The following is a 27,391-nucleotide window of genomic DNA, read 5'->3' on the forward strand; positions in this document are numbered from 1 at the left end:
CTTAGAGATTTCATGAGATTAAATGTCTTTATTTCCCCCCAAAACAATATTTCTAATCATGTTTCAATACAGCGACCCTTGTGTATTGCCATGTTATTGGCTTCTTCTATATATCTTGTAATTTGGGACAACTTTTCTAGGTTTTGTAGATATATACTTTCAAATCACAAATGAAAACATGTTTCTACTTCCTTTCTTTGTTATTTCTCTCATCCTGTGAGTTAATTGTGTAATTTTTATCAAGGTAAAGCTGTTTAAAGGAATAGACTTCGTTTTAATTTTACACCTGATCATTACAGAAATTATCCTGACAGGTGCCATGTGGGAACAAGGCCAACCTCCTGATATATTTAGAAGGAGATGTTTGTGCAGCTTGCAAGCAATTCTTTAATTCTGGAGGTTGAATTTCCTACTGCTTCCACAAAGAAATAGGTCTTTGTCTTACTGGCCTGAGTGCAAGAGGTATATAATGGAAGAAACTAATTTTTTATTCACCATGAAAGCACCGCAATAAGTCTGTGCTTGGTTTTTTGTTTGTGTTGACTCTACATTTGGCATAAGGAGAAGAGCAAGGCCACTATTATTTGAAAAGAGTTTACCATGAAAGTTAACAAAAGCAGAGAGTCCTGTCTGCAAACATAACTTAAATGAGAGGAATGTCTTTAACGTTCTTTAAATCCTTTGGTTTTGTTGCACTGTTGGTTTGCTTCCCCTGGCACAAAGGGAAAATGTCTAGGTGAAGGTGATGTCACTAGGGAGTAAAGAGCATTCCATATTACTGGGGACATCAAATGCCAACCCAAACACAAATATAAAACTTAAAAATAGTAAAACGGTTATTCACAGTTTTCTTTCCCAGCAGAGTCCTCTAGGGATCATTTTTAACCCTAGCTGATATTTTTAGTAGTGACCTGGAAGTATATGTAAAATCAGCACTGCACTAGCGCACAGAGGTCATGAGGACTGAATCTCTTACTAAATTGAGTGCTGTCCAACAGAAAGCATTTCAGTACAGAAGTTGGAGACTTTTCCTGGGAAACAGTATCTCAGAAAGGGATTTTTATTTTTGCAAGGGACAGCTACTTATAAAAGATAATTGCTCTCCATAGAAGGCCCATAGCCTTAGAAAGAGCTGTAGGTGATTCTTTCTAAATAGCTCATCTGAAAAGTAATTTAAAAAAAAAAAAAAGTGATCTGTTATCAAAATCTATGGCTACCTAAACGCGTAAAGTAATAGTGCTTTATCCCTTAGATTAAGAAATAGAAAGCTATGAAATAAAAAATTAGAACTTGAAGCTTGCACTAAATGTTGATGCTATTTACAAGATCTGTGGGGGAAAATTCACCATCTCTGGAAACTGTTATACCAGGTTTCAGTGTTTAAGTAATCACTAGTTGAACTAACTGTACATTTTCTAAGTCCTGTTGTGTGTGTGTTCTTGAAGAACTTTCAGATAATCCCACCAATTCCTTTCACTTTCATTAGCTATGCTTCTGGATTGAACATTATTTCTCATGTCTAACTTGAAAGAAAAAAAAAAGCTAGCACAAGTATAGCCATTTACAGTTTAGGATCCTCTTTCCACAATACTTAAAACTGCAAAAAAATGAAGTAAAATCGTGGTATTTAATGGAAGCAGTCTTCAAAGGCATGATTGATGATATCATTAAACCTCATATTATTCCATAAACACCTCCATAAATCAATGTTATTTGTGTACTGGGATGAAATTGAAAAATATCATCACAATGACTTACTGTCATTCAGGACATATTTATTGGCTAGCCTAGGAGTTCTGCTCACCCAGTGGCTACGTATGAAACATTTAATAGGAATAATGTTGACCTGCTTGCTTCATAATGGATAAGGCAGTTAAGGTGATCTGAAAAAATAGCTTTAGAAAATCGGGATTTATAAGCTTTCATGCAATACTACTGATAGTATTGAAGAGAAACAGAATTCATGCTTTTGAAGGCTGTTTTCTCCCATGTTTAGGATGTCTTGTTTTTTTCTTCAGAAAAAAGGATTTGTTAATTTTCTCCAGTTTTTATGAGGTTTTTAAAGTGTGTTTGTTAATATATTAAGAATACTTGATGCTTTTTTTTTTTTTTCTATAATAATATAAAATGAAGTCAGAGGTTATCCAGTTTGATAAAAAGGAAGGTATGGGCACATTCATGACTTAGTCAAAAACAAGTCTAATATGTGAAACTGAATACCCTTTGTATTTGTTGAGGTATTGCAAGTAGGTAAGAACTTCTGCTGTTGCTGAAATAATTTCTTATTACTTCATAATGAAGTATCTTTTGGTTATGGTTTCTCAGAATTTAGTAGCGTAATTATCCTACATGAAGTTTTCTTTTATAGATTGCAGCTGCCAATCAGAGTAAGCTTATTCTTTAGCAATACGCACCTGTTACATCCATTGAGTGCTCTTCAAAATTGAGCTATTTTATACTTGATGCTGTAGAAATATGTTTTCACGTTAATCTTAAATGTCGTGAAAACCATTGCAGGCTTTTCTTTGTATTTTATGTGATTAAAGAATCTAATTATGATGATGATATTGACAGAAACATTTGAGATTTATCAGTTTCTCAGTCTGTTTAATATGTTCTATTAATGACATTTCATTTTAATTAGTGATGTATGGTATGTGAAGCCAAAGGTTTTACAGAAGTTGGGGGTTTTTTTTGCCATCAAGAAGGTATTTTTATCAAGCAAACTTGATGACATGAGTAGTTGGTAAGACCTGCATGTTGTTGATATTGATTGTGGACGTTATTATATGGCGTATCTCTATAAAGCTGATACTATTGATTTGACTTGTATAGTAGCTTCTCCTGTTTCATGCTAAGATTTATGCTGGATTAAATAGGCAATAGTCACTGGGCTGTTCTTTTTTTAAATCAGCACAGGTCTAGCCTTGCTAAGGGTGCTTCTAGCATTGGATTAACAATGCATATGGACTAGCTGTACAAACTGTCCTCATCTAAAATAAGGAGCAAATTAAATGCATTTTTTTTCCCTTTAATAGTAAAAGAATGGTCGAACGTATCAGTATTTCACAGAATGAGGCATAGGAGAGTTTTTCCTTTATGCTTCTAATAGCCAAATTCTGGAGGTAGCTGAGAGCTGGCTTCGTTTAGAGTCTTTCTAGATTGGCATAATGTTGAGCATGCATTAAATTGTGCATACTGATTTAAAGATCAGAAAAGCTCATCATACTGTAGCTTCATCTTTCCTGCCTGCTCTGCCAGGAAGCTATGAGAAGATGTAGTACAGCTGGCTATTCTGGCTTTGAGCCATGTAGGGATTTGCCTACATAGCAGGAATCCCCAGCTTCCTCTCGGAAAGAACACTTTCCAAGGCAGAATTGCTAAAAGAAAAGGCAGGATCTGATTAAACCGTAAACTTTAACTACCTTTTTCTCCTATATGAGAAATGTCTATACTCATGCTATACTCATTTCCATACTCATGCTAAGTGCCAGGGGTATGTTTAGAATCACAGAATAAAATTATAGAATCGTTTAGGTTGGAAAAGACCTTTAAGATCTAGTCCAACTGTAAGCCTTGCACTGCCAAGTCCACCACTAAACCATGTCCCTAAGTGCCATGTCTACACATCTTTTAAATACGTCCAGGGATGGTGACTCAACCACTTCCCTGGGCAGCCTGTTCCAATGCTTGACAACCCTTTTGGTGAAGAAATTTTTCCTCATATCCAATCTATACCTCCCCTGGCGCAACTTGAGGCCGTTTCCTCTTGTCCTATCGCTTGGTACTTGGGAGAAGAAACCAACCCCTACCTCAGTACAACCTCCTTTCAGGTAGTTATAGAGAGCAATAAGATCTCCTCTCAACCTCCTTTTCTCCAGGCTAAACCACCCCCGTTCCCTCAGATGGTCCTCATGAGACTTGCTCTCTAGACCCTTCACCAGCTTTGTTGCCCTTCTTTGGACACACTCCAGCACCTCAGCGTCTTTCTTGTAGTGAGGGGCTGAAAACTGAACGCAGTATTCAAGGTGCGGCCTCACCAGTGCTGAGTACAGGGGACTATCCCTTCCCTAGTCCTGCTGGCCACACTATTTCTGATATAAACCGGGATGCGCTTGACCTTCTTGGCCACCTGTGCTCACTGCTGGCTCATACTCAGCCAGCTATCAACCAAAAACCCCAGGTCCTTTTCCACTGGGCAGGTTTCCAGCCACAAGTTTTGTAGGGGAAGAACTGATAAATACAGTTCAAATAGAAAACCAAGTGTACTCTTTTTTTTGCTAAGCATGTACATGTCTTTTATTGCAGGTTCAAATATCCCTGGACAAGCAAAGTCTGTGTAGCAGATTTCTAGTTGGAAAGGTACAGATTCTAGAAAACACCCCTATGGAGAATAGAGGAAGGAATAAAAATAATTTCAGTAAATCAATTTAGTGGCCCAATTGATGATGTCAGCCACAAGCTGTTTGTATGCCAGAGCTGGGTAAGCATTGGCATGCAACAGCAAATGCCACGAAAACTAGCATATCACAGAACTGGGCTCCAATGTGCTAAGCAGGGAATGAATTGACTTGTTAAATTTGAATCATAAAGGTAGATCATACAACTAGCATAACAGTGAAGGTGCTCTGAGGTTACTTTGCTGTGACTCACTCTCTCTAAGTAGACACAGCATGGTATTGAGGAATCTATTTGAAATGAAACAGAGGAATATACGGAGAGAGAGTGCAAAAGGGAGTCATTTTCTTTTAAATGGAGGCAGTGCCTCATAAAAGAATTACACTGTTTTTTCATATGTATCACTTAAATTGTTGTTAAAATTGAATGACAGTGTGTGTTATTTGCGTTACCGTAAGTTTCTTTGGTAATAAAGTGATTCATCTTGCTACACACAGTGACTGCGATACAGATGCAAGAATCATTCTTTTTTGGCAACAGTAATAATTATGTGGTAGGGTCCATAATTACTGACAGTGTATCGCTGCTTAAGAAATTGATCGTTAAAGCCATCCAGAACAATTATGAAATACATCTTTTCTATATTATTCTATGTTACCCATTGCAATGTCTAACTACCATAGACATTGGTCTAATAAACACGTCCGTTTAGCATGATCTGCAAAAATTACTTCTCAGAAACCTTGCAAGTAGCATAGCAGGCATTATGTAGCATTGCTCTGTTCCGAGCATGGCGTCATTGGTGCTATAGCCCAGTGCCACTGCGTGCTCTGCTGGCACAGAGCATCCGTCTCAGAATCATTAAGAAGCAGAGTCCTTTCTGCTCATACCTATTTAAAGACCTACGACACCTTCTGAGGCAGCAGAAGCTTATCTCTATCTACCTTAGCCTCCTATTAAATTAGTATTTAATCTGTCTGACCAAGAACAGTTACCCTGTGCTGGAGATCTGGAAGAACTGTCCTCAGTGGAATCAAGAAGTTCTGCGTTTCTTGATAGAGCAACTTTTACATTGAAGCAAAGCATGTTCTGTGAGCTCAGGGAAGTTTTTAAATAAAAGGCCCTTTTAAACCTTAGCTATAGTAGTTAAGTATGGAGAGTATCCTGCTGATCAAATGACCTTCTTTGTGGGCTTCTATGTTGAGATTTACATAAGAGCGACACTTGCTGAGTGACATCCTTCTTTGAGCGGCACAGATTTTGATGGGGAAAATTCCTTGGAAGTTCGTGGCACTCTAAGGAGCAGAAATGTTTAGGTTACTTATTTCTTTCTAGCACAGTCGGAGAGAGGTAGTATATATCACTAAGAGACTAAGATTTATAAGAACATGCTGCAGAGTAAATTGTGCTGTCAGACAGAGAAATAGTGTAATGAAACACTCTCTACACTAATCTCCTGAGGATCTTTGACACTGTTTACAGCAATCACAGAAGATCTGCTGATCCTGTATGGACAGGAGGCTTTAGCACACTTCTTAGCTAACCTCATGTATTTAATTTTCCTTGGCATTGAAACTATAGATATTTTGTGGATTTTTTTATCCGCCTTGTATTTTTGGTACATTAATGTATATTTGTAATCTTTGTTTATGTGAATATCCTTGTTTGTAAAAATTTCCCGGATGTTTTGGGGACTATATTTTTTCTTACGTGGTGTGTTTCCATGTAGTTCACTTTGACCAGAAAGGCAACAGTCTTGGAGTTTGCGTTGTATTGTTCTTGGTGGAACAACTTGAGATATTTTGAACAAGAGAGTAGCAAAAGTTTCTGACGTGAACTTTTGAATGTATCTACTAGGTGTGACTGGGATGGGGTTAGTTTTCTTCATAGCAGCCTGTATGGTGCTAGGTTTTAATCTGCGACCAGAACAGTGTTAATAACTGTGTTATCAAGTGTGTTAACCCAGTGTTTTGGTTATTGGTGAGCAGTGCTTGCAGAGCATCATGGCCTTCTCTTTCTCCCTGCTCTGCTCTGCAATGAGGAGGCTGAGGTGGGCAAGAGACTGGGAGGCGACACAGCCGGGACAGCTGACCCCAGCTGACCAGAAGGATATTCCATGCTGTAGAGCACCACATCCAGGAATAAAATGTGAGGGGTGGGGAGGTAGTCATTGCTCAAAGACTGACTGGGCTTTGGTCTGCTTGTGGGAGGTAGTGAGTGACTGCTGCTGCGTCATTGTTTTGTTTTGTTTTTTCCTTCTTTCCTTCACTTATTAAACTGTCTTTACCTCAGTTGATGAGGTTTTCTCAGTCTTCCTCTTCCCATTCTCTCTCCACATCCCACTGTGGGGAGGTCAGCAAGTGGTTGTGTGGTGCTTAGCTGGTGGCCAAGGTCAACCCACCCAAATGTACGATGTGTTTGTCTTTGAAAATGTGTTTCTAATTTTGTAAACAATTTAAAGCTTCATGAAAAATTAAGAACTCCTATGAATCATGCAACTAGCTACTGAATCACTGAGAGCGGTATGAGACCTTGGCAAATGTGTACAAATATGTTTGCTTTTTTAAAATTTAATTTTTAAGTTGAAACAAGCAATTGCCCAGTGGCAAAGATCGTCTTGGCCAGCTGCCTCCTGTCCCTCATGAGTTCTCTCTGCTCTACCTGTGTCGTGGCTGGTTGCTCCCTGCTTTACAGCGTGGTTCCTGGTCTGCACAAACCGCGTGTCCCCTGATGTGACGTGATTCTCTTGCTCCCCAGCTTTCAGGCACGATCCATTAGTTACCCAGCTCGTGGGATACCTCCGTGCTCCAGCGTGTTCTTTCTGCCTGACCTGCTGGTTCCTGGGTTACAGTGTGACTGTAAGCAAAAGCAGGAGAAACAAACTCTGCCCATCATAGATCTGAATATAGTGTTTCATGGACTTGGATTTTGCTCAGTGTTGAATTATTGTTACAAGGATGGTGTGCATCAAGGCCCTGGATTGAGTCAGGGCTTCCATGTAAACTTCGGCAAGCTACGTGATTTCCTTGTATCTCAGAGTCAATTATAAGAGTTGAGGTTTTTCCCGAATCATTGTCCCAACTGTTTTGTTCTGACTTTGAATTGTGGGGGTTTTTGCCACTAGGTGCTTCTGTGATGTTTTTTCACAAAGGTTACCCTGTAGGTACAATGATTAAGAGCATTAATATAATCCCAAAATGACAAAGGGGACATTAATTTTGTTGCTTTGAAAGGAATGTGTAACTAAATTACAGAATGGAATGCCCTTAGCATCTGTATTTTAGCTTTTTTTTCAATTATTTTTAATAAATTCACACCTTATAGTGTACAAGAGCCTTTTAGGAATAGCTTTATTATAGGTTTTCGTAGAGCCTGTAAGTCATTCTTTGTGCCAAATACCAATATACAGTATGAGGTGTACTTATTGCAGAGTCGCAGTTGTAAATTCTTATTATCACTCTATAATCATTATTAAATAATTATTTACTATCTGTCAAACCTGAATATTTAGAAATACATCGAATTATAATTACTCAAGTGGAATAAAGGGTGTGTTTAAGGACAATGATAGCTGTATATGGCCCTGTTTTTGTAAATATTGACAGTGTCAGATTTTGATTGTCTGAGAAATTCCTGAGCTTTTGGAAAGATACATGTTTGGGAAGAAATCTAAAATGGGAGTTAAATCAGTTGGATACTGATAAAATTATCATCTTGAAAGGGTAGTTGCATATTTTTTGATTGTAAATAATTATCACACTCAGAACGGAAACAGCCAGTCATACAAAAAAAAGTGCTGAAATAGTGTGTACTACTTTGAACACTGAATTATTGTTCAACAGCTTAGCACATCAGCTGATTTTATTGTTTTAAAATCTTATACTACATTTTAGCAAGAATGCCATAAGATAGATTCAGTATTATAACTACTAAGTCTTTTTTCGTGGTCACAGTTTTTAATTTCAATGAAGAAGAATTTCATATAGCCACTTCTATGATTTTTTGGTTCCTTTTCAATATATTAACAGACAAGTCATAGTGTGTGTTAGTGCAGTAATAAGAAATATTGCTGAAGGTCAGCAACAACTAAACGGAGGAATAAAAACATTTTTTTTTTCCTCAGAAGAATCTTTCTTTTGATATTAATGTAAATCTTACTAAAATGTGAAGTAATTTATGGTCAAGCTTAGATGCATTAATATTTGTTAATTGGAGTTGGGAACTGAAGACCATAGCTGATGGCCTTATTATGTTTTTGCATTAGAAGGCCTATGTGGGAACAGGGGGAACACTCAAAATAATTGTGGTTTTATATGTGAAGTGATGAATATGATATTTTCCAAGGAAGAAACTTGATTCACATAGAGAAAAATGAATACCAGACTACCATGTATTAGCCTTTGAAACTACAATATTCTTCAGCTACTGATATATCCAACAGTTATGGATAGTAGAATGGTAACAAAACGAAATATATTTAGTCATTTGTTCATTCCACAGTAACATTTTTAATACTAATGACTATTTCTGCAGGTTTGCATGGTGGTCTCCTTTTATATTCCTGTTCTTTTATGAGATACTTAGTATTCAGTGAGTGTGTGTAATTGAGTGCTATTAAATTGTTTCAGGCCCACATTTTTGTAGCTTAGTGTAATTAAAATAATATTAATGAGAACACTTTTATAGCACCAGAGGTAAAAAGGAAAGAATAATGTTCTCATGGCATGTTGTAGCACTTTATAAATTCTAAATGATAACAGTGATAATGTCAGCAGAGTTGATGTCAATGCATTTTTTGGTATGCATTGATGAACTGTACTGGGACCATGGCTGGGGACTGCACACTGCAAACTGGGCAGGAGTGAACTCTGGGCATCCTGGCAAAGAGCCTTTCAAGTAAAAGAGGTGGAAAATTGGTTCCACTTCTTTCCACTTATTTCTTGTCACTATTACATCATCAGTTGTACTTTCCTAGACAGATTCACTTGAATTATTTACTGTTTCCCTGTGAATTTTTAGAAAAAGTAGAAATTTTAGAAATTATTATTAAAATTTAGTGTTAATGAAGATCACAGTTAACATAAAGGGTAAATTTGTTTCAGAATTCAGAGAGTTAAAAATAAGTTCCATAAGTTCAAATGACAGATAATGTTCTCACTGCCTCATACTGTAAGTGTAAGTTTAGGAAATGTAGCCAATCTCTTGTTTGTGGGCAGGCAATGTAAGCAATTACTATATGAAGTTTATTCTGTTGCCAACAAGGGGATACAATAGAGACCATGCTAATTATAAAAAAAAATTGTGAGATGTATTTTGGAAACACAGAGTAGTAATATTAAGATGGAAGAAACTCAGAACAGGGAATGAGTTTTGCATCATTTTTGCAATGATGCACTGAAAACAGATATCATAGAATCACGTTTTACTTTGAAATTAACAACCTGATTTTTTTCAAACGTTTTCACTGATACCACGCAACTGACAGGTGCATCCGTCTGTATGTAGGCACCTGAACCTAAAGGCAGGCAACACATATGAAAACCCAAGATTGTGCATGTGTCCCAGAAGAAAAACTAGAAACAGCTAATAGACTCATCAGAACTGGCAAACAGCTACATTTCAAAGGAGAAGGTGTTTATGAATCCTTCAGGAAGCTTGTGAACATCTTTTGCTTGTATTAGATTTTTTTTGTTTGTTTGTTTGTTTTTTCTTTGCTTGTTTAAGGGTTTTCATTCATTTCTACTACTGAATTAAAATTTTGTGTGGCAGTCATAATGTGGATGACACTGGGTGCCGTCGTTTGCTTAGAATGTATCACTTGTGCCACAGAATCATCAGATTGAGAATATTGTGAATTCAATTTGTGAGATATTGATGGAAGAGCAGGTGAAGAGTTCCTGGATTTTGTTCCCAACTCTGTATTCTTCTTTGAACTTTAAATATTTTAAACATTTTTGTTTAGTTGAGATGTTGCTTATTAAGTGAATGAATGACCTTGAGTTTTCATAATTAGCTGACTGTCTTTGTCATTGCCTAATATGGCAGAGCTCACGTTCTTTTTCTTTTGGCTTTTTCAGGTATGAATACAAGCAAGAGTGAAACAGTGAAAGATCATCCATTAAAACCCTCTAGAAGATCAATGCCATGCCTAGCCCAGAGCCAAACACATCCTCAGAGTCTGAGCAAGCATTCGTCATTTCTGCAGCCAAATCGTGTGCAGCCACAGCCCCGGCCTCAGCCTCTAAGTGCAGGGACATCTACAGCTACAGTGGATGTAGTGTCAGAACGAGGTAGGAGGCTTTTCTCTTTCAGAATCAGAGAATCATAGAAAGGCATAGGCTGGAAGGGACCTCAGAGATCATCTAATCCAACCTCCTTGTCATGGGCAGGGACACTTTTCAACTAGATCAGGCTACTCAAGGCTCCGTCCAACCTGGCCTTGAACACCTCCAGGGAGGGGGCATCCACAACTTCTCTGGGCAATTTATTCCAAAGTCTTACCACCCTCGTACTGAAGAATTTCTTCCTAAGATCTAATCTAAATCTGTTCTCCTTCAACTTAAATCCATTTCCCCTTGTCCTATCAATGGACACTCTTGTAAAAAGTCCCTCCCCAGCCTTCCTGTAGGTTCCCTTCAGGTATTGGAAGGCAGCTATTAGGTCCCCCCGAAGCCTTCTCTTTTCAAGGTTGAACAGTCCCAGCTCCCGCAACCTTTCCTCGTAGCAGAGGTGCTCCAGCCCTTGGATCATCTTTGTGGCCCTCCTCTGAACATGCTCCAACAAATCTATGTCTCTCTTATGGTGGGGACACCAGAACTGGACGCAGTATTCGAGGTGGGGTCTCACAAGAGCAAAGTAAAGGGGGAAAATCACCTCTCTTGACCTGCTGACCACACTTCTCTTGATACATCCCAGGATGTGGTTGGCCTTCTGGGCCGCATGAGCGCACTGCCGGCTCATGTTGAGCTTCTCATCTATAAACACCCCCAAATCCTTCTCTTCAGGGCTACTCTCAACCCACTCTGTGTCCAGTTTGTATTTGTGCCTAGGATTGGCCCGACCCGGGTGAAGGACCTTGCATTTTGACTTGTTGAAGCTCATGCAGTTAGCACTGGCCCAATTCTCAAGCCTATCAAGGTCCCTCTGGATGGCATCTCTTCCCTCAAGTGAGTCCACGGCACCACACAGCTTGGTGTCATCAGCAAACTTACTGAAGGTGCACTCAATGCCGTCATCCATGTCGCTGACAGAGATGTTGAACAGCACTGGACCCAGAACAGACCCCTGAGGGACACCGCTTGACACTGTTTATTCCAACACTGGGAATGGAAGGGATCTATGGGAACATCATTTGAAGTCCTATGGTGTCTTAGATACAGTTTTTTTAGCCTCTTTCATTGAATTATAAAGGCATCAGATAAGCTTTGATTTGTTTAGATGTCTACAGTTTGTTGGAGAGATGTTTTTGCACAAAACAGCTAGAAGAACCATGGGTACCGACTTCTTGAGTGGGTCTCTGTTATGTTGCAGTGAGGCTTAAACTAATTTTAATTTAATTTTTCTGAAATACAAGATTATTTCCTTCTCATTGAAAACAAGACAAGAATGTGCTCCCGTATGCTGGGGAAGAGCATGAAAATTTCTGTAGTTCTGTCCTGGGAGAGAGAGAAAAAATAAAAGGCTTTTGGCAAGAAATGTGTTTAAGTATGAACATGTAGTAGCAGATGCATTCATTCATGAGTAGCAGAATCAGGGAAGAGTGGTATGGAGAGAATGAGACAAAAGGGAGAAGATCCCTATGAATTTTAGCTTGTGTTGGGAAAAAGAACTACTTTTATTTTAGAATTTCTATTTTGACAGATAAACATGCTTTAATAGAGAGACTAGTCTAGTAGGAGATCCCAGTCACTGTGTGTCTCCTGTTGCCAACTATTGCCATACACTATTGCTGACTTCATAGAATAAATTAACTCTGCTGGTTTCTGCTACTAAATTTTGCAAAGTCCTTCCTTAATGTTGATAGGCGCTTAGTATTATTCCAGTAAGTTAAACCTGTCTCAGGAACAGAGTGAAAGTCTTCACTAAAGTGATCTTGTTCTTTTTTCCACCAATGGAAAATGCTCTTCAAAATTTCAGCCTTAAGCTTTTCATTTGAGTCACTGACAGCTTTAAAAAGTGTACCTTTTACTTACAAAATACATGTGAATGCTGATATGAATATTGCATTTATTGCAGCTAAAGTGATGGAGACTTTGGAAAACAACTTGATTAAGCTGTCTAATACAGAATACAGTGATCCATTTTTAGGTAAGTATATATCTGAACTGAAATAATAGATTAATGATTCTTCAATTACACTTGCAATGTTTAAGTATGGAAAGGCCATACTTACCCTGAAAGTTTTTGAAAGAGGAAACTAAATGTGAATAAAGAAATATATGCTTTCATAAATTTCCTGATACTTTCTCACCTTTTAGACTAACAGTAAATAAGGGATTAAAGACAGTAGTAATTTTTTCATACTTTTCCCATAACGATCCTTCATAATACAGTCACTTGAAAGCATGTGTTTGAAATTCCTTTGGAATAGTTATTTTTATTCAGTTATTATTATTCCTGTATAGTCATGTTATTCAGTATTGTCACAGCTGCAGTTGTTATGTTGTTGTTTTTTGGCTTTGCTTTATATATTCACGTATAAAAATATTCCAACCTGGCAAAACCAAAAAAGAAATCATGCAGAAAAATAGCTATAATTGGGGCGTATTTGTATCTGTATTAATGCCATTTTGATACTTTAATGAAGTCAAAGAAGGTAGGAAAGGAGTTATTCATAGAATAATTCCATCTTTGCAACTACAAATGAGTGTGTGTATATATATATACATGTACACAGGTAATAATTTGCAAGTTCCAAAATTAATTAGTTTTGAAATTCTGTGGCAATGTATTACCTGTCTGAAGTACAGACAGATTTTTCTACACCTTGCATAACTACTGTGAAAGTCCTTATTGCTCACAGTCAATGTATGATCAAACTAGAAATGGTATCTTCATGCTGAAGGAAATATATCTGCTTTCAGAAAGCTATTTCTGCTCACCTCTCATGTTTTAACATTGATTTTTCTTGATGCTGGAAATATATCATAGATAAGAGGCTCTTCAAGGTCTTCTAAAGAGGTAGCTACTGGAAATGTGAGTGAAATCGATACTTCTTCCAAAACAAAATCAAAATGTTCTGAAATCATGACACAAACCGAACAGACCAAAAATTTGGCATGAAGATTGTATAAGAAAATCACATATCTCAGTAAGGTTCCAGTTGAAGCTACTGCACTCTCTTAATGTAATTGGTTTCATTGGTTCATTAGGCAAGCGCAGGTACTAAAAGATTTCACTGTTATAATTTGCTTAATTTTTTTTCTCTTTTAAGTCCTGTTCTATGTTTTAGTAATTGCTTACACATACATTATTGCATATTTATATATGGCAGCAGTAGTTCTTTCTCATAGTAAGTGATGCACTGGTTTTCATTGACATCTAGTTTCAACCTGAAAAGAAACATGGAGAGCTCAACAACTGAGGAAAAGATAGACTGAGTGTTTTCAGTCCAAAATTATGTTAAACTTTGGTATGAATGTTTCTCTTCTTCTGACTGCAGCTGTGCTTTTTGAAGAGACAGAAAAAGTATTTAAATCGTAGCCCTTTGCTAACTCAGTTCTTTAATTTGCCTGTGTTGAGTCAATCCCAAATTAGATCACTGAAACCAGTGAAGTTATTCTGTGTTTACAGAAGTGTAATTGGTTAGGATGTTCAGCAACAAGCAAGAAAAGAAACAGTATTTGTAAATAAATCCCAGAGTCAGTAGTAAAAATTACCTTAAATAGAAATCAACATTATCAGTTAGGTTCATGAAGAGAAATCAGGGACAGTTAAACGTGCATTTAAAAAAATTACCTTTCTGTAAGGTCCTTCAAATGACCCTTCAAAATACAGTTTGTTTGCGCTTGAGGATCCTATTCATGTGGGTAAGAATTTGTCTCCAAGACTAAAACGTTCCTTTTTATCCTGAATCTGGAGGTTAAAATAAATAAAAAAAAATTGAAGGAGATACTACTGCTAGAACTTCAATCACCATATAGGTAAGAATGATGTGGCACTGCTGCGTGCTTTAGTCAGTACTCTTGCACTTTGATGGAGTTTGCAAAATAGGCTGATTAATGGTTATCATCTTCTTAGTGAATCATTTCCAATGGCTCTCCTGAGAACATTAAAGAATGCTGAATTGAGTGAATGTGGTGAATTTTTAATTAGGCAACATCATGAAAGTATCCACAAACTAGGCCAAGCGGCTTTCTCCTCTTCCAGAATTATGTCCATAGACAAGCTATCTTCTTGAGAGAAGGGGATTAATATCCATCAGATAAGACTCAGTGGAAAGGTTCTCTTTTATTTCAGTTTACTATAGATGAGGCCACAAATCTGTTGGACTTGTTTAGTTAGTGACATCGATGGATTTATAAAGAAGATAATGTATTACACCTTTGTTGCTACTAACGCAGACAAATGGGATCAAGGACATTATGGATTTAGGTTCTTTTTCCTCTGTCAGTTTGAGGTGGTAAATAGTGTTTTTACTTTGAGGAATCAGTAAATTCAAGCAAAGTAATAGGCTTTGAGCTTCTGTAACAAATAACAGGAGCTATGAGGTTTCAGATGTGCTGGAATGCTCAGTGCTTAGCCAAAGCTTTATGGAGTTATGATCAGGGCTTTTGGATCTGACCTAGGTGGAAAGCACCTAGTGCTAGGATCTGCTTTTTAAGTAAAACGTTACACCTTGCGTTTCTCAAAGTGTGGTTTTAGAATTCGGTGTTCAGTCCAGAGCAAAATCATATTATTGCTTCTACTTCCTTGAAAAAGCGTTTTCTTTTCCCATATGTTTGCATTATTATAAAGTTTTGGTTTAAGTGACCTTTGTTGCTTCTTGTGATTTTAGTTCACAAAAGATAAAACTAAGATCAGAGTTCCCAGTTCACTGAAGAACATTAATCTCTCCAGCTCCAGTGCAGGTTCTTTTAAGATTTTTACTCATCAAATGAGTGGAAGATTCCTGCTTTTTGACTGCTCAGAAAATGCCTTTTACTTAAGAACTTCTCCAAGAGACCAATATGCCTGCTAACCAATATAATGTAGATAGTGAAAAACTAATTACAGTGAATTTATTCTTGACAACAAGGTACATTAATTTTTTGTCAACTCCTTTGGTGTCAAGTAGCTAGTCAAATCCCATAACCACACACACAGGGGAATTTTCTGAGTAAATTTGTTATGAGAACATTCTAATTTGTCAAGACTTCTTCAGGAATATTTATGTAAGGTTAGAAGAAGGTAGGATTTCTCACCGTGGAGGAGACCACTGCAGAGTAAACAGTACCCTGCTGCTGACGCTGTGTGTCAGGGAACAGGAAGACTGAAGTTCCAGTTACTGGATTGTACAGGAAAGACCAACTTCATATCATTAAGTTACAGGCTGTCTTGAAGCAATACTTGACATTTTTCCTGAAAGATGCCTAAAGTTTTTGTTCTAGTGTGAAGTAGAAAGACTTCAGAGCAACTTTACAGAGGTAGTAGAAGTATTTACTGCCTAGCTATATAATCTTTGATGCCAGACACAGAAGAGATGCTTGTATGAGATGAGGCAGACAGTCAGGCTAAGTCTCACTGTAGTATTTTAGGTATCAAGAACAGTATACCTGTGATATAGGACTTAGCTGGACTACTCTCTCATCTTGATACGATAGTCACAAATACCTACAAGGCATAGATTTAGCAAAACAGAAAAAATCTTTTTCATACTTTTAGAATTGAGTGTCAGGATCTTGTAAGAGATAAATACAAGAAAATATGAAAATACTTGTGTTGTATTTGTAGATACATGTGAATTTGTGTCACACAAGAACCCAGATGTTAAAGTCTGAACTCATTGCTGTAACAATGTAATTCCAGTGTCATCCTTTTTTTTAATACTTGTTTATAAATGTTTATTTTCCATTCTGTTTTTACTGTGCTTTTGTTTTTCTTCTGAAAGACATGCTCAGTAATTACTTTGATTGTGCCAGCTAGATTTAAATGCCATAGCTTTAACCACGATTACTGAATTTCTGGCTTTACTGCAGCTACCAGTAATAGCTTGTGCCTCTAGTTGGAGCTGGAAAAAAAAGTGGACAATAGTTAGCTCCTAGTAGCTACATAGTAACTACAGACAGAAAGTTACATTAATAAAAATTTGATTTCCTCTAGAACTTTATTTTTTTAAAGTTATAGAAACATAACAGAATTGCAGCCACGTTAAGGTTAACTAATGAGTTAGTTAATCTCAGAGCTGGTATTCTCCACTGGTGCAGGGGTATGTCTGTGTGCACATGCATATATAAAGAAACAGTAATTGGTAAGTTTTTTAAATAACGCTTTTATTTTTCCTTAAAGGCTATTATCATATGCATAAAGGGAATGAACTTTATCTTGGAATTATCACAAATTTGGCTGACCATCTTGTCTAAAGGAAATCAGAATGTAAACAATTTTGGTTGAAGGTTATTTGCACTGGAATTTTGCCTCCGTGAACAGTTGAAAATTCCTCTTCAGTAATCTCTGTTAAAATTATAGGAGGTGGTTACTACATACCTTTTTGGAGTTTTGAGTGTGCTTAGAAAGCAGATGACTGAGTTTAAGAGAATTTAGCAGTTCTTTATTGTTGAACTTAAAAATTAAGTTCTCTTGAGTGAGGCTGAAAGGAATTTACATGATTTCCAGGAGAATTTATTTCACTTTAATTCGGTGATAACTCCCTTTTTCTAAGAGTAATTTTTTTCGTTCCATAACTGAGATAAACACTCTCTTCTAATGCATAGTACAGGTGAAAAAGAACTGTGTAGGTGCAAAGACTCACAAAGCCAGTAAATAATATTCCACTGAATGGCCTGATCTTTTCTCAAATCACCCTTTGGGTTTAGCAAAAGGAATAGAAGTATTTGGACTGATATGTGACATGTTTTTCCATTTGCTAGGTCCCTTTCCATTGTTAAAATTGCTGTCATTAGTGTTGCCAGGTTTGACGTTCTTTTTGTATGTCTGCTTTCAAACACTGTGAGCCAGATTTACAAAAGGGATTTCTTATTACAATACAGATTAATGCCATTAAAAATCCCCTTTATCACATACGTAGCTAAGGCATCAAGATTTTCAGGAGTTCTGCCATATTGGAAATCCAATTAGACTAGGAGAAAGACTTGTGAATCTGATAGTCTCCTTGTTAACCTAAAAACCAATTTGCCCTAACACAAATAAGAGTATAACTAGTTTTCTGCAGATCCTGCCATCAGAAAAGGTAGAGGATCTGCCTTCTGCTGTTAGGCTGGAGTAGTTAATTTCAAGTAAGATGTAACAAATGAGTAACAGATAATAAAATCAATAGAAATTTACATTGAGGATTTATATATAACGAGTATCTAATTTCATGTTATTTGACAAATAAAACCAACACTCAGTAGCAAATAAACCAACAGTAATTCATTTATTCTTTTTTCAGTTCTTTAGTTTTCTGAATTAGATTAATTATGTGGAATTTATGCATAGCAACTCATCTTCCTTAGCATGACATGAAATCTTTCCTAGATAGGAACTTGATAATGGATGATGTAGTTCATAATTTTGTTGTAATGGTTACATTATATTCTGGATGTATCCTGAATCCAATTGCTACAAAGCTTATGTATAAGAAACTCCCTTACGTATGTGTAATACTGCATTGTAGTGAACTGAGAAATGAAGACTCGAACCAAAATTAATAATCCAACAAAGTATTGTAATAACTGCATGAGGAAAACCTTTTTTGGTGCTCAATTACAGAAGTGCTTTTAAGTGAATTTTGATTAAGTGATGTTATGGTAAACTGGAATGGACACAATAACCTGTGCAGTACATACAGTGTTCATATGAAAGGAGGGACTTGAAGATCACGGACGAGATGACTCAAGGGTTCAGTTTCTGCTTCAACAGAAATGTGATGTTTCCTTTGTGAACTTTTAGAATAAATTTTCACAAGCTTGTGATCCTTAGGTAATGCCTGCACAGGCAAGGCATTATTTATTCTGACTGTGCTGTGAAATGGCTGAAAAGCTGCATAGGACAGTTTTTCCTATACCTAGTGTGTAAGGGAATTGTCCAGCTCCCATACTAGTGCTAGTTCATGCCTGGAGAGCTGGCAGCATGGAGGAAGAGGCTGAGTGATCCGTCATGAGCATAGTGATCTCTGAAATGTAATAAGGATTAGTCTTCAGAAAGCTTAATATTGAGGTTCAAAGTTTCAAAGTGCTTTAGCCATTTACTCTGACTGTACCAATTTCTGTACACCATTTTAACTTATCCAAACAGCAGTAATACCTGCCTGACTCGCTTTTCAAAAATGAGAAATATTCTGTGTAATGGTTACCACCATCTGAAAGCTCATTAGAAAATGTACATCAAGAAAATCCTGCGCTTGTCAGTTATGGTAGTTTTTGATACATAAATATATATACACAGGTAGCTGAAAAACCTTCTATGTTATGTATAGAATATAGTAGTCCAGGTACACAGCAGAACAAAATAAGAAGACCCAAATCCATCACAATGCCACTTAGCCAGGTGTCTCATGATATCCTTCTCCAGGTTATTTGTTGTTTCTAGGTCTAAAATTAGGGCAAAAGGGGATTAATTTCTTGACCAATAATCTCATTCTCACTAAAGCTTTACAAGGCCTATTCCTAAATGTTTAAAGGCTCAGAGGATTGAGTCAAGAGTCATCCTATCAAAGTCTGTGAAACAGAAACTATTTAGGAATAATTTTTCTTTTAATTTTCCTTTCCATAATTATGCCACATTTCAGTTGAAATGCATTTACTATCCTATGTTACAGTTATCTAAAATATATTAGTGGATTGCTTGTTACAGAGAAATCAGGGCAAGTGCTTTTTATCCTCTGTCTTAAAATTAAAACGCACTCTTGGCCTTCAGAAACAAATGATAGAAAGAAAGGTAGCCAAGCAGTTAAGAAGGCCCAAAAATCAAGATGCAGAGTGTGGACCTACAAATCAATTTCTAAACTAAATACTTCTGCATTCTTAGGTAAAAAACTTCCAGAAATGAAAGTCTCTCCGACATTTTATCCTCTAAGTGCCCTTAGGGCAAATCTTACTGTCATGCATCAAGCATAGCAAAACTGGTATGTCAGGAAGCGTAGATAGGTTTTTGTGATGTATGAAGCCTGGAGTTACTCATCATGGCTCTGTATTACAAGATAGCAAAACAAAGCAACTACTAGGATGAAGAGATCTGTTATCCACTTGATTAATCCTTGAATCTTTCTTAAATTACTTTACGTTCGAGTGTGCATCCAAGCTGACAGTACACATTACTTAGTTATATGTTTAGGTATGCTAACGATTATAAGTATATACTTAATTAAATTTAAGTATATACCTAATTAAAGAAAAGTCCTTGACTTATTGAATAGTGAAATTTCTATTGACTTTATTGAAATATGATTTGGTCTTTGCGTCTAGAATTAAAAACTGTTACCCTTTTCTCTGATTTAATATCCTCACCTTTATTTAAAATTCAGATTTTTTTTTTTCCTATCTTATTATTACAGTGTTAGGGAAAGCTAAACAGTTTAATTTTTTTAAATAAAACTTTTTATATGACAGCAGTTCAAAAAGCTCTCAAATACCATGCAAGTTTTAATTAACGTACATGAATAAGTGAAATACATCAGCAAGACATTGTTACTGGCTATACTAATTGCTTAAAAATGCATTATAGTTACTTTGTATAGCTATTTACACAATTCTGCAAGCACATAGTCTTTTAAATGTAAGTTTTTGTAGGATTAATATTTAAATCTTTCTCCTCCTTTTAGTAGGTACTCTGAAAATTCACATATAGAGGTCATGTAAAGGATCATGCACATTCTGTTTGCATTAGCAATAATATTTTACCTGAACAGCCCTGGAAAAAATTTAATCCTACCAGGACCTCAAAAACAAAAAAGAGAGGGATTAAGAATGAAGGCAGATGTGCTTTAGATGTCCTTGTCGCTTTGAGGACATGGACATGAGCATACACGAGTCCCATCTTCCAATCGGCAGTACTCCCACTGCAGCAGACTTCTTTTTTATACCAATCATGGTGGTTTTTTCCTGTCCTTTTTTTTTTTTTTTTTCTTTTTTTCCTTCTATCTCTTAACGTTCTGCAGAGTTTCAAAGTTTTCCAAATAACTCTAGATTTGCCATTTACTTAATGTAGGGGTATTGCTTTTTAGCCAAGTGTCTTCCCAACAGGACAGAAATTATTTCATGTTCTGGGTTTTTTTTTATTTCATCCTGCAGTAAAGGAGAAATGGAAAAATGTTTCCTAAACAACCATTACACTCTCTGCCAACCTTGTGAGATTTTTACATTGACTAAAAGGCTTTTAGACATTTCTAAATGACTATTCCCTCTAGTATGTTACTGAAATGTAAGTGTAGATTAACTGAAAGCTAATAAACCATATCTGCTCAGCTGATATATTTCAACATATAAACATTGATCATTGGCCACTGTAGAGCAGTGTCTTAGTGATTAGACCTACACAGCTGAGAAGCCGATCAACATTTTTTAGCTCTGAAAAGAAGAAGAATTAAAAAAGCCCCAAAAAATGTTTAATAAGAACTTTACAAGCACTTGGAAGCCCAGTGGTGTACACAAATGTTACACTCCTGGCTCATGTCTTTCCGATGTGCCTGGCAAAGCACAGATGGGACAGCACTTATTAACAGTGGAGAACATACGCATGGGAAAGCGGGCAGTGGTTTGAGGTCTGTTAAGAAGCCATCGTTCTGTTAATTGGTTTTAAAAGCCTGAGCTTCTAGAGCAATATGGACTAGATTTGGGGTTTTTTCCTCCTATGACTTCTTGCCTACACCCTTCCTCCTCCCAAAGTCAAGCAGGTTAGTTGTGGTGGTTGGCGTTAGAGCCCATCCAAAAACTACAGAAGCAGGGAGAGCTGGCAGTTCTCAACAATAACAACCAAATGAGTTGTCGTAGGCCAGGGAAAGCATGATGGGAAATTAAAAATGAAGTAAACAGTAGCTTTCCCACAGTGCAGAGGGGAAGAGCTTGAGGCAGCCAAGCTTTTCTCATGATGTTTTGTGGAGCTGCAGCCAAATAAAGACACTGTGTTTGAATTTCAAGATAGATACTTATAATGCAAGTCACATAGAAAGGCTATTAGTCCCTATCATTGCTTTTTGGGTATGTCACGTTAAAAACATCCTTGAGCAGTACAACTCCAGCCACGACTTTCAGGAATGCTATCTGGGTTTGACTGGTGGCAATCCCAAATGGGAGTTAAAATGCAAAACCAAATAATAGAGATTGTGGAGGAAACGATGACAGAAAACAGAATTACTTTATAGGCAAACATTATACAAAAATGTCATGGAAGTTTAAAACTGCAATTTTTGAAAAAAGACTGAAGGAGTTAAATCACTGTATTGTAGTGTGCGTTGGTGACACTAAGAAGGATCAAGCTCAAGTTAATTTAGGTTGTATAAGTGTAACTTTAAAGGAATGTAATTTTGCTTTGTTGCGTGGGAAAATTACAGGAGAGAGACCCTCTTTTAATGAAAGCAGTGGATACCTGATTACAGAAAAAGCACCAAGTCATAGTAAAATACAAAAATGTAGTTAATCCTAATAGTGGCAAAGTTTAATTTCTGTCACCTTGTCTCAAGATCTTTTTCTAAAACCAACATATTTCATTCTCTATTCTTTAAAAATTTTAAAACGAGTCAAAAGAAATTTATAAAAAGTTCAAGTTAAGAAACAAAATGAGCCTCCCAAAGCATACATACATTGCAATTGTTCTTTGTAACCTGCTCTGGTATTGAAATATGATGCAATCTATTGAACTTTTTCTTAGAATATAATTATTTATATTAAAGATTTTTTTTTAATATTGCTGCAGAAGAGGTAAATGGGATTACTAGTCTATTCAAAGTATTTACAAAGCATACTTTAGGTGTTTAGTTGACATTAATGTCTAAAACTACACGAATGTTAAGAAAAATGCACACTTTGAATATACTTTTAAAATATGGATTGTATGCTATATCTCTCAGTCTGACATTTTTTCAGACAGGTGTAACAAATGCTTATTCAAGTTCAATAATTAAATGCTATATTTTAATCTTCATCCCTCCCCTTTTTACTGTATCAATACCATTACTTTGTAGGACAGTGCTTTAGGTGCATAAAAAAAGTCATCAACTGCTGAAAGGTACAATAGCAAGTATAGTTAAAATTTATATAAGAAATGTATCTTTGTAGTTCCAAATTTCTTTGGGTTTATGAATTTTTTTTTGTTACTGAAACATTTTTTGACTACGCTTCAGAAAAGATAGCAGATATCTAAATGGAAGGTAATTTTTTTTTAACAGAAAATACATGCTACAGTTTAAAAGCTGTGTCCTTTAAAACATAAAAATGTTTAGCACTTAAAAGTATGTTGAACACTAAGGAAAAACGTATTTCATAACTTTAAATTGTTTAAATAAAACATTATATACTTTTTGCAAAGGCTTTTTTTGAGTATTAGGTGTATTCATAATGTCTAATCCTCGAAAACTTTCCTCGTAAAAAGGCTTTTTAATGTAAGTAGAGTCTTTCAGCTTTTTGTTATACTGGCTTGTATTACAAGACCTCGATCTTTAGTAAGGCTAATAGCTCATCATATCTGGGTGTGAGTCAAATCTGCAAAGTTCCTTAAGTATCCTGTTTCCTACTTTGTATAACTCCTACTTGTACCATCATTATTTTACTACCTTACACAGAGTAACCTGTATATTAGGTTAAAACATTGTTTGAAATAAACAAAATCTCTATTTGGTGCTCTGACAATTAAAACAGGCTATTTCATACATTAAGAAATCTCTTTGCAGATTTACTGAGGTTAATATCATTACCGAGGGCTCATTTTGTGTAATCATTATGTAAGCAGCTAAATTGCAGAAAAAACAGCTCTTGGTAAATGTTCCAGTTTAATATTCCATCTCAGAAATGTGTAGGCTACATGAGATAATTGTGGTTATTTTTTTTCTGTACTACTTACTGTGGAGAATTTAACTGAACAACTTAATGAAAAATGCTTTATTGTTGCAGATGAGCTTTTCTGAATATAAAATTCAGGAAATTCAAGATTGTGGTTCCCACGGCAACCACGACTTGTTTCTTGGCTTCTGTTTAGGGTTTAGAATTACTGGGCTAAATGCTGTTCCCAGTCCCCCTGACTTTTCCCATGTTGATGTGAAAGCTGAGATGAGAACTTGGCTCAGGATTTGTGGGTTACTTTTTTGTCTGAATATGTTTCTATTTCCAATTTGTCCAAGACATAATTGTGTGGGAATAATTATTCCATCTTTTTCCTCTTTAAAATATTTTTTTCAAGACTAACCATTTTCTGACATTCATTAAAACTTACATGGTCCAACACTGTACAGGCATTACCCTTCATTTTACTCCTGATGGATATATGTCGTAAGTATTGTCATGATTTTTTGATGGAGAATATGCAAAGAAATTAAATGTCTAAAAGAAAGTCTTCCTTCTGATAAAGGATGTAGAGTGACTCAGAGACTTAAGTCCTTTTGACTTGCCTGCAGTGATGATGCAGGAGGAAATCTAATCTGTGAGAGTGGATCTTAGTAAGCTTTGAGGAAGGTCCTCAGTCACTTGCAGCTATCTTAGGATACTCGACTAAGTTTTTATTAAAACTTTCGTTGAGCAATTAGAAACAAATTCAGTGGAAAGGAAAACACTTTCTTCTACCACTATGAGGTCCACCTCTTAAAATATGTTCTGAAGAGGTCACTGCAACACGTGAATTTTCAAATACTACACGTAATGATGAGCAGCATGTGCTTAGGGAATTGGGCATTTCAATTTTTTATTTAAATGTAAAATAGGAGATGATACTCAGGTCTCTAGAATGCACCTGCCTATTTGATAACACATTTTGAGTCTCGACAATTGTGAGTCAAGCACAAAAGTGTTTTAATATTTGCTTTGTATCACTTTGTGGGATTTTTAAAACTACTGTGAAGAACATTGTGGGCTTTTTTGCTTTGAATGGTAGTAGAAAAAAGTTTCTATAGGCCTTCTACTAGAAATAGTCACTTCTGGTTTAAGACAAACATGACAATGTTTCAAGTAAAAAACTTTTACAGGAAAGAATAGAATAAAAGTTATTGAAAAGTGAGTACTTAAAAGGAATATTCAACCATGGCTGTAACAATACTGTTAGTTCTCCCCACTATAACCTAAAATGAGCCCAATGTTTTCTTCTGTTTTTCCTTCAGACATAGGAAAGGAAAAAGACACATACACAGATGATTCAGAACATGGAAATTATGATGCTCGTACAGATCAGTCATTGCTTATTCAAAACAAACTTACCAGACAGAAAACAGAACCTCGGACTAAATCATCTTTAAAGGTAATGGACACAGAACTTTATTAAATTGTATCAATTGTCAGAATGTGCTTAAATATTTTTAAAAGATAGATTTTAAGGGATAAGTTTCAGCTTAAATTAATAGGCATCTCATGGTAAGAAATTTAGGTGGCTCACGTTTTATAGTTTGACTTACAGAATCAGTGAATGGAATTCTCTGCAGCACCAAAAGCAACCAAAATTATGGAGAATCAGGGATTCTGATGATTTGTATCAACTCATCTAAGAGGCAGTAGCCTTTTTTTGAAAAATTTATATTTAATAGATTTGAGGACATAGGATTCCCAGCATGGAATGAAATTCACATCAACTGAGAGACCTCAATAAATTAGGAAAGTTTAGCAGAAATAAGTTCCTGTAGCAAATAATCAGTTAAAAATGATCTCAAGTGTAGGATTCTCCTCCTAAGCAAAATGCAAATGAAAGCTAGACACATTGAATGAAAGATAAAATTCACTTATGTATAAGAGAGTGTGGGCGTATTTTCAGGAACCTCAAGTAAAGCACCAGGAAAGCCATCTCACCAGATAAAACTGATGTGTTACCTTGCGTAGTAATTACCTAATCACAGTATTCATCACAGTGCATTTTCTACATCAGCTCATCCACTTTAATGTCAAAGAATTATGAGTGATTTTCAGTTCAAAACATGTTTGGTTTTTGTTTTTTTTTTTTTTGTTCTCACTCTGGACAGGGAGACCCTTAATTCTCATTTCCATTAAGCATAATTACTTGTAAGTGTATGATGAACAAACTAACCTCAAGAAGTTCTGAATTATTTTCTTCTTCAAGCACTAGCCGTAGTGTATTCTACAGAACAGTTTTTACCAGCAATTCTCTGATTTTTAGTATATAAAAGCATGAATAATCCTGTGCTACTAATCTAGAAATGCTTAAATTGCTTTAAGGTTCTATACTGTAGATATAGTATAGTTTTCAGTACGCCATTATACAATTCTGTCATCTGCTATGCCTGTGGCACTTTGTGATTTTAGCATTGTATACATGTTTCACAAGAGTCATGTAACTATTGTAAAGCTTATTCTCTCAGTCACACTGATCATCATTAATACAGGATTCTGGAACACAGGTAAGTTGGTGTGATCTTGAGACTTCATTTCATGAGATGTTTTTAGAAAAAACTTTTATAATAATAGCTATCTAATAACTTTTAAATAGGTTTACAGGTAATTGTATTTACAGATCAGAAATCTGTACAGAGAAGTGTTATATTTTAATCTTAGCCATTGCAATGAGAACTTTTTGTGTTCGCAGATTTTTTTATCTGTTTCTGCAAGGCTAGTTGAATTAAGACAGAAATAATAATGGAGTTCTTGTTTGATTTTGATTAGGTAGACAAAGCCTTTTATGTTAAATGTGGCCTAAAAGACAGAAACAAATAATGCAGAATCTGCAAAATTTGGACAATGTTATAGAGAACTAAGTATTTTTTTAGTAACAGGTAAGGCTGCTACCAAGCAAATCTAGTAACAGGTAATGTCTCTTTAGTAACGGGCATTTCATTGTGCTCAAGCAAAGTATTCTTTGGCAGCAAGTAAGCTAACTTTATTTCAAAGTTTAAAGAGGAGCCTTGTATTTATGTTAAGTTTAAACAAAAAAGCACTTTTTTATGTCTAAATTTTCATATGTCCTGACCTACTAAACAAAGTGCTTCAGAGTTTAAAAACAGTCTTTTGAAGCCACATCTGGCTTTTAGCCTTGACAACTCCTTTTATCATAGCAATTACTTTGGAAACTTCCTTCTGCTTTTATACTGTTTTTGCAAATGAGGCAACCAAGCAGGATTCTCCTCCTGTTTACTATTTGCCTGCCTCCACAGGAAAAAGGCAGAGGGGATTTAGATTAGTTGTATATTAGAAAAGAAGATTACTCTTTTGCCTTTGGAATCCTGTACAAGTCTTTGTGGCAATTAGTGGAAGATGTCTAAGAGAAACTTCTTCCCAAAATGGATATAAAACCAGCAAAAGGAGGCTTCTAGTTCTTTTTGAGACTGTCAAAAGCACAGAAGGCTGCTCTACAGCTTTAGAGCTGGTAAGTACTCTCATTTGGAAAATAGTCTAATCTATCATGATAAAATATCTCCTCAGCCTGACCAGAGAATAAGAATGAGAAACACTGCATTGGCAAAGTGTACAAGGATAAAAGTATTTCTTCTTCCCTGCTTGTTAATGATTGTAATTTAGGCTTGTTTTGGAAGGGTTAATTTACACCTGAGAGACTCAGGGAAAAATCGCTACAACAGTTATTTGCAATTAATGCTTGGTACTATTATCTGTCTCAGCCATGAGCTACTTGAATACTTCAGCACTAACAAACTTGTCTTGCTGACAAGTGAAAGCCGATACCCATTTTTGTCAGGAATTATTTAGTGTTTCAGATC

General features: G+C 36.1%; 1 protein-coding gene across 2 annotated transcripts in view; it reads left to right on the plus strand.

Annotated features, from left to right (window-relative positions):
* The window catches only part of ANO3 (anoctamin 3), a 210,213-nt gene that overhangs the window by 114,482 nt on the left and 68,340 nt on the right, over positions 1 to 27,391 (plus strand). Inside the window, exons 2-4 of one of the 2 annotated variants that reach the window (XM_086612632.1) lie at positions 10,476 to 10,688; positions 12,634 to 12,705; positions 24,836 to 24,972. In XM_086612632.1, coding sequence (XP_086468758.1) covers positions 10,476 to 10,688; positions 12,634 to 12,705; positions 24,836 to 24,972 — 422 coding nt within the window. The remainder of the gene's footprint in view (positions 1 to 10,475; positions 10,689 to 12,633; positions 12,706 to 24,835; positions 24,973 to 27,391) is intronic. The other variant, XM_086612633.1, reaches the window with a different exon arrangement.

This window comes from Tauraco erythrolophus, chromosome 6 (genome assembly GCF_009769465.1).
Source record: "Tauraco erythrolophus isolate bTauEry1 chromosome 6, bTauEry1.pri, whole genome shotgun sequence".
Taxonomy (NCBI): domain Eukaryota; kingdom Metazoa; phylum Chordata; class Aves; order Musophagiformes; family Musophagidae; genus Tauraco; species Tauraco erythrolophus.